Below are 14,708 nucleotides of genomic sequence, written 5' to 3'. Positions count from 1 at the left end.
CTGGACAGCTAGGCCTGGAGTGGGGGCCAAAAGAGGGGTACTGCGCGTGGGATGGGGAGGGAGCACCCCTCATGCTATTCATCGCAGTAAGGACCCGCTGGGTGGCCGCTATCTCATTACCCACCTGGTAATTAATTAAATAATTGCCTAAGTAATTTAAAAAAAACATCCTGCCAACATAAATGTGTATTCATTGTGGGAAATTTCAGAAACAGGGAAAAGCAAAACAATACAAGGAAAATACAAGCTCTCATCCTAAATCAGTGTCTATCTCCAGCCCTAACCCCTGCCCTGAACAGCTCTGGACCCAGACGTTCATCTGTCTGTATGACCTCTCTGACAGTTAAGGCCAAGACCCAACTCTCGGTGCCCCGGCCCTCCTACGGCCCCCCACTCCCAGGATTCCTTGGCCAGCTGCTCAAGTTAGCACCTTGGAAGTCCTCTGGACACCGCTTGGCCCTCACTCCCCGAGTGCAGTGAGTTCTACTTCCAGACCGAGCGGGTCACTATAGGCCTCTCTCCACGGGTACCAGCTGGAGGCCAACCCTCCATGTCTGTCGTCTAGACCACTGCTGGTACCTCTAACTCAGGGTCTTGTGCTTGCTCTTGACCACCTGTCAATCAGCCTCTGGCACTGCTGGTCTGGCACCTCTTCCTCCATTTCACACGCCATGGAACAGCCGCAGGGGTCTTCCTGAAATGCCTGCCCCTGGCCGGCTGGCTCTTGCTCATACTTTGAGTAATTCATGGAAACCTCCCCAATGCTTTGCTTTTTAGGTTAGTTCCAATGTGTTACAATATAAATAGCACTTTAGTGATGATTAAATTAAACTCCTAGAAGTGAAGTTACTCAGTCAAAGGAATTTATTTGTTTCTATCAGTGTTTTAAGAAATGTTTTACTCAAAAATAATTTCAAACAAATAAAAATGACAGGAATAGGACAAAGAATACCTATATACCTTTTACCCTGCTCTGTTCAGTGTCTGCCCTGTTTGCTTTACGATTTGTATCTGTTCGTGTATCTACATACACACATATTTTTCCCCTGAACCCTCTGAGGGCAGGTAGCATGTACCATGTTCCCTTACCCCTAAAGGCTTCAGGGTTTATATCCTAATAAAAAGGATATTTTAAAATACAATCACAAAGCAGTTCATTAACTTCAGGAAATTTAACATTGGTGTAATACCATAACATCATGAACCCAATATTGTCCTTTATCATATTTTCCCCCCTCCAATGTAGGGTCACTTATTGCCTCTCTCTGCCATGTCTCTTTGGAAGTCTTTAAAAGATTTCTGATACCCACTGCCAAGTTACCAAGATTCCCTTTGGGTGGCTTTCAAAAGTGAAGACTAAATTAATTCTACCAAAAATTGTAGTGGTATATTAGAAAATAAGAATTTACCCATGCTTATGTGGTGGAAAGCATCCTGACTTCAGAAATTAGATCTGGAAAGACGTATTCCCCTGTTGGTTCGAATTGACTAAGTAGTTTGCACTGTCCTCACAGTACAGAGAAATGAAGTTGGTACAGTGTTCGGTATCGAGGGAGACTATAGTATTTAAGAAGACATCAGGGACCCAGGTCCCAGGAGCAGCCCCAAGGCTCTGGGTGGGCTGCCAGACCATTCTGCCTGCTCCTGCTGCTTTCCCCCTCAAGTCCCCTCTCACTCCCTCCAGGGGAACAAAGGTTACACAACTGGGGAAGAGAAGATAAACATGGCATCCCTTAGACTTTGCGTCACACTGCCCCTCCCTTGGAAAGACTGAGCTGCCCCACCCTGGTAGCATTTAACCAAGAAAGGGGAAAAAATATCTGACCGCAACCAGAATGCTGGTGATGGCAGAGGCTTTAGAAAACATATGCTGGGCAGGAAAAGAAATCAAGAACATTGTGTCAAATGTCTAGACTCACAGTGTGGGGAAACATGACTGATGTAGAAACTGGGTCCAGCTCCTCCAGCCCCTCCCCAGGAGCTGTCTGCACAGACCGTCCAGGACTCTCCTGGTGCAAGGAGGGAAGGGCCCTGCTTGACCGGGCACAACATCAGCCCACGTGCCCTGGAGTGACCAGGACAACAGCTCCCTGACTCACAGCTTCCAAAGTGTTCTCTCCTCGCCCAGTTGATGTCCAGGGGCCACCTGCTTTAAAACTGGAGGGAGGTAGGAAGCAGAGGGCGCAGGGGAAGTGGGCTCAGGCCACACTCAGTGACCAGTAAGAGTGTTTGAAATGTACCCAGGCTTGGGCTCCGTGGCTCACACGTAAGTCAGAATGGACCTTTGGACAAGTTAACTTCTATCGACCTCTTTTGGGTATGTGCTGTGCTACGTACACTGTCCTTTTGAGTCCCCACAACCCCATGCAGTAGGTAAAATTATTGTCCATAAGATAAGAGAGACAATAAAAGGCCTGGCAGAGCTCCAGCCCAGGCTCCCACCCTCATGGATGGACCATCTCTTCGCTTGTTGCAGAGACTGGGATTTCCCAGCAACCAGAACTCAACCAAAACTCAGCCAGAATGAGGGTGTCCTGGGAAGTCACGTGGCCCCAGAGCTGCTGTGTGGAAATGCCACCGCCTCCCAGGTCAAGGATGGAGCGTCCCTCTGCCCCACTTAGCATAGACCGTGGCCCCCGACTTTGTGGCCGTGGTAGGTGGGTCTCTAAGCCTTGTTGAACAACATCCATCTGTCAGCAGATGCTTCAGCTTCTGGGCCATTCACCTTCCCCTTCTACAGTCCCTTTGATCTCATCTTCTTTTGGGTTTTGCTTTCCATCTTGTAAACAACCTGAGGTAAAATACACACAGTTTTCCTGTCCCCCTGACCCCTGGTTTTCATTTATTTGGGTCCTTTGGTTTTTAGTTAGCTTTCTTCTTAGAGGTCGCCGCTAGGTTACCCTGTTCTAACTCTAATATTATGAAAGCTTCATTCCAAGTTCTGTTTTTCTGGAAGCTGAGCTCCTTGCAGACCTAGGAGGGTGGAGAACACGGAAAACAGGCTAGTTCCTATCCTGCCCGAAAGTCAGCCTTGCAACCAGAAGGAAGTGCGTCCCTCTGTGTGTCCACCCCTCCTGTCTGTGACATAAGGAGACTTGAGGGCTCGGGAATTCCCTAAGAAAAGCCAGCCCTGTTTTCCATGACGTGCCTGTCCCACAGCTTGTCCACCAACATCTGGAACACCATTGGCCATCCCTCAGGCGTAATAACACTTGAAGCTATTGCCTCTCTAACTAATAACAATACCTACCACTTATTAGGCACTTGTGGTATACAGCACACTGTGAGTGGGTCGTCGGGTCGAATTCCGACAGCAATCCAGGGTGGGGGGGGGTCTGTTACCTGCGTTTTGAACTGTGCAATGGAGATGATAGGAAATAAGGGACTGGCCCAAGCTTCCCACGTGCAGCATGACAGTTGGGATTTGCACCCAGGTCTGAGTGGCCCCACAACACAGGCTTATTACCAGCCCACTGCTGTGCTCTGCTCCAGGACTTTTTTTTCCTAATTGATGGTCAAGATCAACAAGGATATTGATGTTCAATTTTTTTATTGGAAAAAAATGACAAAAGTAGGCGGATAACAGAAAACCCAGTTGGACCCACCTCCCAAATGAACAAATGATAACATTTTGTCATAAGTTAAGCAATGAAACATTACCAACAAAGCAAAGGTCATCTCTGTCCCTCCCCAATCCTATTCCCCTTCCTTCTTCCTGGCCTCCTCCCTAAAGTAAACCACTGTTACAGACGCACGTGAACCCAATCTATGTGATTATATTCTTACTACACGAGTCCGTACATAACATGTCATATTATTTTGCAAGCTGTAAACTTCAAACACAAGTTTTCACAGTGATTGTAATGTTCTACAACTTACTGTATGCACTAACATCACGCGATGTGTTCTCTCTATGTTGATACTTACATATCTCATTAGCATTTTAATTTAATTGTCGTACAAGGTTCCAGTGAAGCAATAGACAGCAATTGCTTTGTTCCTTTCCTAATGGCCTTTTGTTTTATTTTGTTGAGGTTCATTGTTTGCTATGACAGTCAGTGCTGCAATGAGTGTTCTTATTCATGTATTCTTGTCCAAGGCTTTCTCACGGGTCTGTATTCAAAAGGGGGCCTTCATTATCTACATAGTTTTCTCAAAAAAAAAAAAAGGAATAAAAGAGGATAGTGACTTGTTAAAAGGCATTTTTTTCTTTTAAAGGACAAACACCAGTTCCATCCCAAGGGCTCCCAGCGAGCACCGTAAACGCTCTTGGAACAGCCCGGATGTTCACTTGTTGGAGGGAAGTTTCAGATCTCTGCATTCCATCTTGATTAAGGCCATCAGAGCCTTAATGTGTTTGAATGTATTCTGGGTGCTTATTTCATGCACAAACTAATACATTAGAGCATTGATACTTGGCCTGAGGACAAATGGCTTTATTATAACAATTACCCCTCATCATAAAAGTAAAACCAGGACCCGTTACCACCAGCTCCCCACCACTTGTTGCTCTTAGCCCCTCTTTGGTAAGGTCTCAAAGAACTTTCTAGACTTGGGGACTTCAAACATGGATTCTGCCCCAGAAGTTACGTTGTTCTTCAGCCGAACGGTGATTGAAGTCCTGGCAGAGTTTTTTGTGGGGACATCATACCAAGTGACTTGTCTGCCCTCCTGTCTTACTGTTATCGCCCAGACAGTGACAATTTTGGTCCTGTCTGGCCAGCGTCAAAGCCCATGTATCTGTAGGTGGCCTAAAAACAGGAGGAAAGAGACAGTTCTGCTGTGTCCAGAAATAGCGTGAGTGGTGGGTGGGTGCCATTTCCACTGCCCTTTAGAGTCACGCTTTAGCTTGGGTTTCCACCCACCACAACCACTTAAGTGGTGGGTGAAGCGGCTGTGATATATTTTGAAGCCAGGGTGCCATCTCCATGGTCAGAGATGGAAAATATCAATGGGTTTAAGAAACAGTGAAGTGACCTCTTAGATAATAAGTCTCCAGAGGCTGTTTGAGAAGCTCTTTGGGAAGTGTCCCTACTTTATGGAGCTGAGATGGAGAGCCGCACCTGCTCCCCCCATCCCTCATTTCTTAATGAGAGGCCTCATGCTGCTGCAGGTGAAATGTGGGCCAGGACTCAGCCCTGCCATTCGTGGAGCATGTTCCCATGTGCCAGGCACTGTGCTAAGCAATCTGTATGTGTGTGGTCAGCTCAATAATGGTCCCCAAAGATGTCACCATCCCAACTCCGGGACCTGTGAATATGTTTGGTTGCATGGCAAAAGGGAAATTAAGGTTGCAGATGAAACTGAAGTTACTAATTGGATAACCTTGAGATGGGGAGGTGATCCTGGATTATCAGGTGGGCCTGATGTAATCACAAGGGTCCTTAAATGTGGAAGAGGGAGGGAAAGAGTCAGAAGCTTCCCCCAGAGAGATTTGAAGATGCTGTGCTTCCTGCCTGAAGATGGAGGAAAGGGCCACCAGCCAGACTGCAGGCGGTCTCTGGAAGCTGGGAAAGGCGAGGAAATGATGCTCTGCATGAGCCTCCACAGGGAAAGCAGCCCTGTCCACACCTTGCTCTTAGACCAGGAAGCTCCATTTTGTTCTTCTGACCTTCAGAACTATAGGATAATTAATCTGTGTACGTTTAAGCCGCTCGGTTCATGGCAATTTGCCAAAGCTGCAATAGGAGACTCATGCAAAGTGTCCCCTCAGGTCACCTTCACCACTGTCCTTGGAGGAGCTGCTGTCATCACTATGTCATAGATGAGGGAGTGGCAGCTGCAGGGCCGGTAAGCAAGCTGTGGGAAGGTCCACAGACGGTTTGGGGCAGAACTGGCTAATGTGCAGGTCTGACCCCAGAATTGTGAGATGTTGGCTAAGTCATTCAAGTTTTGAGCAAGGACTACAATTGACAAGAGAGGCATTCACCTCGGGTGCAAAATTTAAGGAGGCAACAAAAAGCATCAGTCATCGAGATTAAGGATGTTTTAGTGCATTATTTTAAAATAAAAACGTGAAAAACCATGATGAACAAAATATTACACTTTTAAATAAAGATAGGCTCAGTCTCAGTTTCCACCTCTGTAAAAGTAAGGACTCTCCCAACTTTGCAGGATGGTTTGTGCAATTAAACAAAGGAACGGTTGCAAACATCTCAGGAAGCCTGTCTCCTAGTCAGAGCTCATTAAATGATGGCCATTGTTTTCTGGCAGCGCAGTAGGTGGGTAGAAAGCACAGGCTCCAGCACGAGGCTGCGGGGGTTCAAGTCCCAGCTCCGATGGTTACCAGCCAAGTGACCTTGAGCAAGTCATTTTACGTCTCTTTGCCTGAGGCTACCTACAGACTCAGGAGTGGTGTTGCGTCATTCCTAAACTCACTTTTGACCTTTTTTTTACAACCATGTAGTCTTTTGCTAGTCCTGACATGTTCTCTCAATCTTTTATTTTGACCAGGTTGTTTACTTTTAGCGAGTTTCACCTTCTGAAAATACTACTTTTGTGGGTCTACTTGCAACTAAACCACAGAATTCAGACAATTCCGATGTATGAAACCGTGATGGCATTTTTTCACAGGTAACTTAGTGTTTATGGATGAAATGTACATACACTGTTTTTCTGCTTGTAATATCGGGGTGGGGTGGAAGAAGCATCGGTGATAGTGTTTTTCACAGCATCCTTCAGAGTGCATAGAATGTCATTTTCTTTATGGGCCTAAGATTGTGGGATACCTTTGACCCACTAGATTCCTTGAAGAAGTGGATGATATACAGGTATTAGGAGATATTCATGTGCTTCTGAGAACTTGTTCTGTGTCCAAGAAAAGATGTGATGATAAAGGTACTCCTTTTATTCAGGAAAATTACCACACTACACTGACCTTAAAAACTTCATATTTAAAACATATCTAAATCAGACCAGGTCATTCTCATTGATATTTCACTAGATCGCATATAAAATTCTGAATTTCCCGGATCAATGAAAAAGCATTTGAATGTACAAAGGTTTCATCGAATTATTCTAGTTTTTATCCTCTCGAAACTTACAAATTCTAAAAGTTGTGTATTTCAACACGTAAGTGAAAAATAACAACAGTATAATAATGGGTGCTATTTAATTATGCTTACTAAATGCAGTAATTCTGACAAGTACTTTCTATTTGTAATCTCATTTAATCTGCATAATACTCAGGGGCGGGTTTCATTATTCCCATTTTCCAGAAGGAGCAGAGGTAGAGATGAAATATCTTGTCAGAGGTCATGCGCGTGATAAAGGGTGGAGCCTGACTTGAACCCAAACCCGCCAAATCCCAAGATGCTTTGCGGCCCATTCCTTAACAGCAGATAGGATTCCTCTCTGGTGCCTTCCAGCTATTTCAGTAGCAATTCCCTGGGCACTGTGTTCAGAAAGATCCTGAGGCTGCCTCTAGAGTCAGTGTTGCTTTTAGCTAATTACTTCTAATATTGCCTTGCAGTGCATTTCTTCCCCTCTCTGTGTCCCCCTTTGCCTGTGAGTGCTTTCTGCCTGTTCAAGCAAGAGCACCCCCATCCATGGTGTCAGCTGTGGCAGCATGGGGCTGGGGAGCAGCGAGGGGTAAGGGTGAAAGTGATAGTTTTGGGGCTTCATTTTGTGTCTCCAGCACCTGTTAAAACTGTGTAAAATATGCTCACGTCATCCAAGCTGGTTGTGGAGGGTGGTGACCCTGAAGCCAAGGACAGTCCCAGGTAGTTCCCCGGAAGATGGGCCCTGGACAGGAAGTAACTGGTGACGTTACTTTCATTGTCCAGTCTATGCTTCTGTTCCCCACATCAGCAAGAACAGGGGCTGCCAAGTATGATATGGTGTGTTCAAGCAAGTCAAGGGGCTCCATTTCTTCTGCGCATGTGAGCTTAGCGGATAAACATATCTTCCACATCTTCATCGGCATGTTGACCTGTTGAAGCCAAGTTTCATTTGCATTGTTCAGAATTGTTTGCATTTTGCTGAAACATCTGTGCACTGTGTTAGCTAAAGAGCCCCTGTTTCTGTCTCGTTATTTGGGGAAAGCTGTATTCAGTGCGAGAGTGATAGGTACTTTGCTTAATTTCTATATAATTTGCTTTGAACCCAAATGTTTTAATCCCCCCCCTACACTTTTAATGACCCAAGAGACACTTTTTCCTATGAGTCATGCACACCAGGAAAAATTGCTATTTGGCTCCAGGTTAGCTGACATACTGGAAACGTCTTAGAACCGGGAGATAGGAAATGAGCTAGGATGTGGGTGATTCATTCGAACTCTGTTTTTAATGTGAGAGAAACAAATGGGAATGAGAAAGCTCAAGTGTGCGGCCCCCTCCACTGAAAGTAGACCTGGGCTGGGGTCTCAAAGGCTTCTCCCACCCATGGGTATTTCTCACCATCATAGCTTCTCCATTCCTCTTGAACCTACATTAATTCCAGTTTGACTCCAAACCTCACCCCTCTGCACAGGGTCTCCCCAAAGCCCCTGATCCTGCTCAGTTTCCCTTGTTGGAAACCATTTGTGTGTTTGCAAATCATCTCACTGTCCCAACCTAAGCAATTCTGACAATATCTTCTACCAGGTCCCCATGTTCAATGACCACAGTGCAGGAGTGAATTCTAATGGCCTGCGAGTCTGCCCTGGCTCCCTCTGTCTTCCCTCCCTCCAGCAAACTTTGTGTCCCCCGGAGGGAAAAAAGATGGGATCCTCTGGGCCTCAGACACCCCTGCAGCCCAGGCTCACTCCCAACTATGAGGACCATGTGGCACATTTTTAGGATCGTGGGCAGTCCTCCTCCTGTCCAGCTCACTCATTCGCTGAGAACGGTGGTACCTATAAGGTGCACCCTTGTCCCAGAGGACGTCCCTGAGTCCCCAGGCTCCTTAGCCTAAGGACCAGCATTGCTGCTTCTGTCTCCCCCACACTGCTGTTTGCTTCCCCTCCTCAGCCTCTCCGACCAGCTCCTTATAAGCCCGTTCGTGCATGTATATGTCCTTTCCCCCCAGGTACGTATAATAGCACATTAAATGATGAGATTCCATCAAACATTTTTAGGTAGCTTGGTTGCCCTCAGAGAAGTGGGTCTTACTGTGCGGATGTGAAATTCAGAACATACCACGTCTGTAGCAACTTGAAGTAAGACGGATTGCAGACAGGCTTTTATTGTTTGGTAGAGCTTTTATTGCTTGTTTGGTGCATTAGACTAAGAAGTGTTCTAAAGCTTTCTCTGGGCTCAGTAAGAAACACTATCTCGGTAGGTTATTGACATTTACACAGATATGGGAGCAGGCAGTGGTGGCACCCACACTCCATGTTTGCCATCCCTTCCTGACGGTCCCCGTGGCTGATGGGCAGCAGTGCAGGGCTGGTGGCCTGAAGGCTCGGGCTGCAAGAAGGCACCTCGGCTTCCAGTGGTGGAGGAGGGAGCTCCCAGGAAGCCACGGTCACCCTGGGGCAGAACTGGGTCACGAGGGCAGGTGATCCACTCGTACACGTTCAGTGAAGCCCAAGGAGTTGGCTAATCCATGGCCACTGACAGAGACATCCCAGGAGCATTTCAAGGAGGGGCAGAGGAGCTGACCCCAGGGGAGAGCTGGAGAATGAGAACCGAGGAAACTGCTTCCTTTGCCCAATTTGTAAAGTTGCCTCTATGATGAAATAATTTAAATGATAGGGTAATTTATAAGCTGTCTCCCGGGTGTGGGAGCAGCAGCCTGAGTGGACATTTTGAGGCCGTAACAATATGGGAACTTCCAAAATGGGACTGTATTTTCATCATGTGGAGGCAGCGGAACAAGCTGCAGAAATATTAACCGGTCCTTGTGACACAAGGAATGAGGCTGAGCTGCAGCTGTGGGTGTGGCCCGGCTAGCCCAGCTCTGGAAAGGGTTTAGAGCCGTCATTGAGTCAGATGAAGCAGACCCCTTTTCTCAGCTGTCTTAGCAATGTCCAGAAGACAGTCTGGGAGGGAATGACTTTGAATCCTTGACCCCTCCAACTGTACCAGAGGGTAAACCCAAGCCTTTTCTACCCTCCCATTTTCTTTTATTCATTGATTTCTTTTTCAATCATTCATTCAACAAATATGTTTTGGACATGTGCTGTGTGCCAGGGACACTGATAGAAAGTTGAAGGGGCAGTTTCTTTACCTGGCCAGGTGTTCAGGGACATCTTCAAACTGTTTTCATTGCTGTCCAAGTACATCAACATAGGAAGGAAACACATGTGTGTGCGTGCACACGCACGCGCACACCTCGGCACCCACAGCCTGTTTTCCTGGCAATGGTTATTTTAGAAAAGCAAATAGGCTTTCCATAATTAAAGTTAGCATTTCCTTGTAGGAAAAACAAACGAACAAAAAAATGTAAGCAAAGCTTTTGCTTTCGTCCGAAGATGAAGTCATCACTTCATTCCACTTAGCAGTCTGCGGAGTCCAGGAAAGTTGTAAAAACTCATCAACTGGGGAAGAGCCAGAGGCAGGCAAAATTTTCACTTTTTTGAAAGTACGTTTTTAATCAAATTATGAAACACATGCAGGGAAGTACACAAACCTTAAGTGAACTGCAGTGAATTTCCACAGAGAGCACACTCCTGGCTGAAGAGCACACAGACCAAGAAACAGAACTCGACCAGCCCCCTAACTAGACGTCCTGTTTCCATCACTACCTCTCCCACACGTCCTTTAATTTTTGAGATCTCAGGGGTTAGGGCGAGTCCTTAACAGACCTGTCATTCTGGCCCTAGTTGATTTTATTAGTCATTAAATGGGTCCCTCTCAGACACTGCAAAGGTGGGGTCCAGCAATGGGCCCATAACCTCCCTGGAAGGAGGTCATTGAAAGCAGCCAGCAAAGCCATTTTCCACCCAATCCCAGCTTCTAGATTTCCTTGACCTTCTGCAGTGGAGTCTCCCCCTTCTTGTCCTCTGTCCAGATCTGATCTAGCCTTTCTGGAGCTGGCCAAGGACGCCTCCAGGAAGCCTTCCAGGACTTGCACACTAAATGATTTCCTCCTCTCATCTTCTCTCTGCAGAGAGAACAAGAAATGTGCTGGCTGTGTGGGCACACACCAGCAAACCCGCCACCACCTTCCCCCAATATCAGGCAAGGAGAGCCACCCCTGGCACCAGAGCCTGCTGGTGTTTCAGGAGAAACTCTATGGTGCTGTGTGCCTGGGCGGGCAGAGGTCATTGCCTCTTGTGATTAATGAATGGCATTTGCAGATGTGGCCACAGAGCCAATGAAACTGGGCACCCTGGCGTGGCAACCCTGATCTCTTTACCAGAACCTTCATTTTGAAATATCCTATGAGTCATGGCCGTGAGGACCATTAAATTGTTCTCTCTGAGTCAGTCCACCAGCCCCATGCAGGGAGGTTGATATATTTAGGGAGAGCAAGATTTCTCAACACCTACCTTTCGCGTTTCTTGACCTTACTTGTTTCTTCTCTGGCTCTGACCAGCACTGCCCTAGCCTTCCTTCAGCTTGGCTTCTTGGAAACTGAATCTCCCTTTTTCAAGGTCCTTAACTATTGATTCCTATTCCTTACTAACATGGCTTTTTGGCTTTCCACCCATAGTGGATAGCCCCTGAACAATGAGTGGGGGAACATGGCGGGAGCACATGTGTCTGGATGCAGGAGCCCCTTCTGAAGGGCAACTCAGTTGTCATCCGGATTCTAGACCCAGTTCTGCCTTTGGGCAAAGGTTAGGACCGTCTTCATCTTCACCGTCAGGATGACATCGAATTGGGCCTCAACAATGTCTGATAGGACTTGGCCCAACCAATAAGCAGGGCAAAAGCAGATAGGACCCTAGGCGCGTGGGAAAATCAGCATAGCATAGGCTGGTCTATCAAGGACCTGTGAACTGCCCTCCCTAAAGGGGTCACCAGGGCTGGAACTGCTGGCATTCCGAGATGATAAACTGGGCGAGGGCGGGATTGGATGGCAGGACTGAGGCTGTGGCATTGGCAGGGACCCGCCCCTTCATGCCATTAATCACTCAACATATTGCAAGCGGAATGAGTGCCAGGCACGGTACGAGGTGCTGAGACTACAAGAGGAAGAAAAACAGACAGAAACTCCCATCTTTGTGGAGTTTACAATCTAGGCAGCAGAGAATAACAATACATTAAATAAATGGATTGGAAGATGGCAGCCCCGGGTCTGAGTGCAGCTCTGCCGTTTATTGGCTGTAAGATTTTGGGTGAGAACCTAGCCTTCCTGCACGGAGGTTAATACCTGCTTATCAGGACCGATGTATAGGTTTGCTCTGACTCAAAGAGAAGACTGAACACAGCTCTTGGCTGGAGATACCGAATGGTGGTGACCATTTCCTGGTTCTGGGGTTTCAGCCGGTGCCTGGTTCTTCTACACTTTTTTTACGTTTTGTGAAAAGCCATGTTACTTTCTCATCGTGAGTTATTGCCCCAAAGTGTATATTTTTTTTTGAACTTCACCTTACAATTTAATTTATTATTTCGTATATTTTCACATAAAGTAATTTTTTTAACCTTAACTAGATTTTAACTCTAATTCTTTTTGTTATGGTAAAATATCTATAACATAAAATATATCCTTCTAACCATTTTTATGTGTACAGTTCAGTGGCATTAGATACATTCATACTGTTGTGCAACCATCACTACCATCCATTTCCAGAAACTTTTCGTATTCCTAAATTGAAATGCTATACCTCTTAAACAATAGCTCCCCATTCCCCTGCCTCCCGTCCCCCCAATCCTCTGACAGCCACTGTTTTACTTTTTGTCTCTATGAATTTGATTACGCTAAGTCCTTCAGATAAGTGGAATCACACAGTACTAGTCCTTTTGTGACTGGTTTATTTCACTTAGTATGAAGTCCTCAAGGGTCATCCAGGTTGTAGCAGGTGTCAGAATTCCAAAGTGTATATGGACAGTCCCTGACTTGTGATGGGTTGACTTACGATTTTTCAACACAATAGGGTGACAGTGATATGCATTCAGTAGAAACTTTACTTTGAATTTGGATCTTTTCCCAGACTAATGCTACCTCTTGTGACCCTTGGCAGTGGCAGTGAGATGGTTATGCCCAAATGTATGTTAATGTGGGTGTTCTGAGGATGTTTAAGATGGGCTGGGTGTAGCTGTGATGTTCGATATGTTAGGTATATTAAATACATTTTCAACTTCCGATGCTTTCAACTTATGATGGGTTTAACTGCAGTGTAAGTCAAGGAGCATCTGAATTCTAAGGCTAAAATTTGAACTGCTGGTACCAGCGGGGCTCTGAGCCTGAGATTGGCCAGAAAGTGTAAATGACTCCAACAGATGACAGGATGGAGGAAGTGTAAAGGTTGTGGCTAAGAACAGCTCTAAAATTACAGTCGGTGCCAGTCAGAGGAGACTTGCCCCGGGCACTGCCTTTTCAGGAGGTCTGTCCTTTTAAAAGGGATTTGTCCCCAGGACCTTGAGAGCAGGACCCAGAGCCAACCTGGGTATGTCTCTTAATATCAAGGACCTGTGAACTGCCCTCCCGAAAGGGGTCATGCCCCGAGGGTTTCTTGATGAACTTTAGGAGGCAAGGACGGTGGCCTGAAGTCTGTCCCAGCAAAGTCAGTGCTGTTTCTGGTGTGCCGCTGCCTCTACTTCAAGTTTCCAGCCTTTGGACTCATCAGTTGACTCAAGAGTTTCAGCAATAACTTACTTGAATTACCAGTCTGCCAGCATGTATTTTGGATTTTGAACTTGCTACCCTCCACACTCATGTGAGCCAATTCCTTAAGATAAATCCATCTTTCTCCCTCTCTCCCTCTTTCCCTCTCTCGCTCTTTCTCTCTTGCTCTCGCTCTCTCATTAAGTATATATATCTGTAAAAAAAAAAAAAAAAAGAAGTCAGTGCTAAGCCCAAAGAGGTCTTCGCAAAGACAGAGCTCAGGGACCGGGACAGCTGTGCCAGCCGTGGATGACATCGACATAGTCACGTAGAGAAGTCCCCCCACTTAACAGCCAGCCTGCTTCCACTTCATGTGACGCCAGGTGAATGCACTCATCATTCATGCAGCTGGTGTCTGCGCACCCAGACGTTGAGAGGGGCCAGGTTAGGTAGCCAGTGCGCTGGGCTGGGGTTGGCAGGCCTGGGTAGAATGCTGGTTCTATTATATAACAATTTTCCTCGCTGGGCTGGAGTCTGTGGCCGGGGTTATACCACTTGGTTCAAGGCGTTGGATCCTACCCCTCAGATGCTCTGAGATTTTAGAAAATCAGCAGTGGAGGCTGCCATTTTCTTCCTTTAAGGTGGCCCATGGCTTGGGCAATTCAGAAGGTGGCACTGATAATGAATGCGGCCAAGAACAATCCCGTGCACGCGACCAGTTTGAGTCTGGGTTGCTTTTCCTGGGATGAGAGGACAATGGCAGTAACGAGGAGGCACTGGGAACAGCCGCTGTGCCAAGTACTGCACATGCACTGTCACCTTTACTTCTCCCACCTGCTCGGGGAGGCACGCGTGGCTGTTGTTCCCCACTGACAGAAAGATTGAAGCTCAGGGAGGCTTGGTCCCATGACTGACAGCCAGCTGTCCTAGGACTGGAACGTGGTCTGTAGTTCAGGAATCTGAAGCATGATTGGGCGATGGATGAGCTGACCTGTCTGGAAGAGCTGACTCTCCAGGCCAGCCCCCATCAATGGCCCAAGGGCATCATAAAGTCCAAACCTGTCTCAACAAAG

General features: G+C 46.7%; 1 protein-coding gene across 1 annotated transcript in view; it reads left to right on the top strand.

Moving 5' to 3' along the window:
• Nucleotides 1–14,708, top strand: part of BTBD16 (BTB domain containing 16) — a gene marked incomplete at both ends in the record, with an annotated part of 38,971 nt that overhangs the window by 16,000 nt on the left and 8,263 nt on the right. Inside the window, one exon of the mRNA XM_081074571.1 lies at nucleotides 6,454–6,573. Within this exon, the coding sequence (XP_080930697.1) occupies nucleotides 6,454–6,573 (120 nt within the window). The remainder of the gene's footprint in view (nucleotides 1–6,453; nucleotides 6,574–14,708) is intronic.

The sequence above is a fragment of the Rhinolophus hipposideros genome, assembly GCF_964194185.1.
Source record: "Rhinolophus hipposideros genome assembly, chromosome: 15".
NCBI lineage: Eukaryota > Metazoa > Chordata > Mammalia > Chiroptera > Rhinolophidae > Rhinolophus > Rhinolophus hipposideros.
This window is presented reverse-complemented; position numbering and strand designations above follow the sequence as displayed.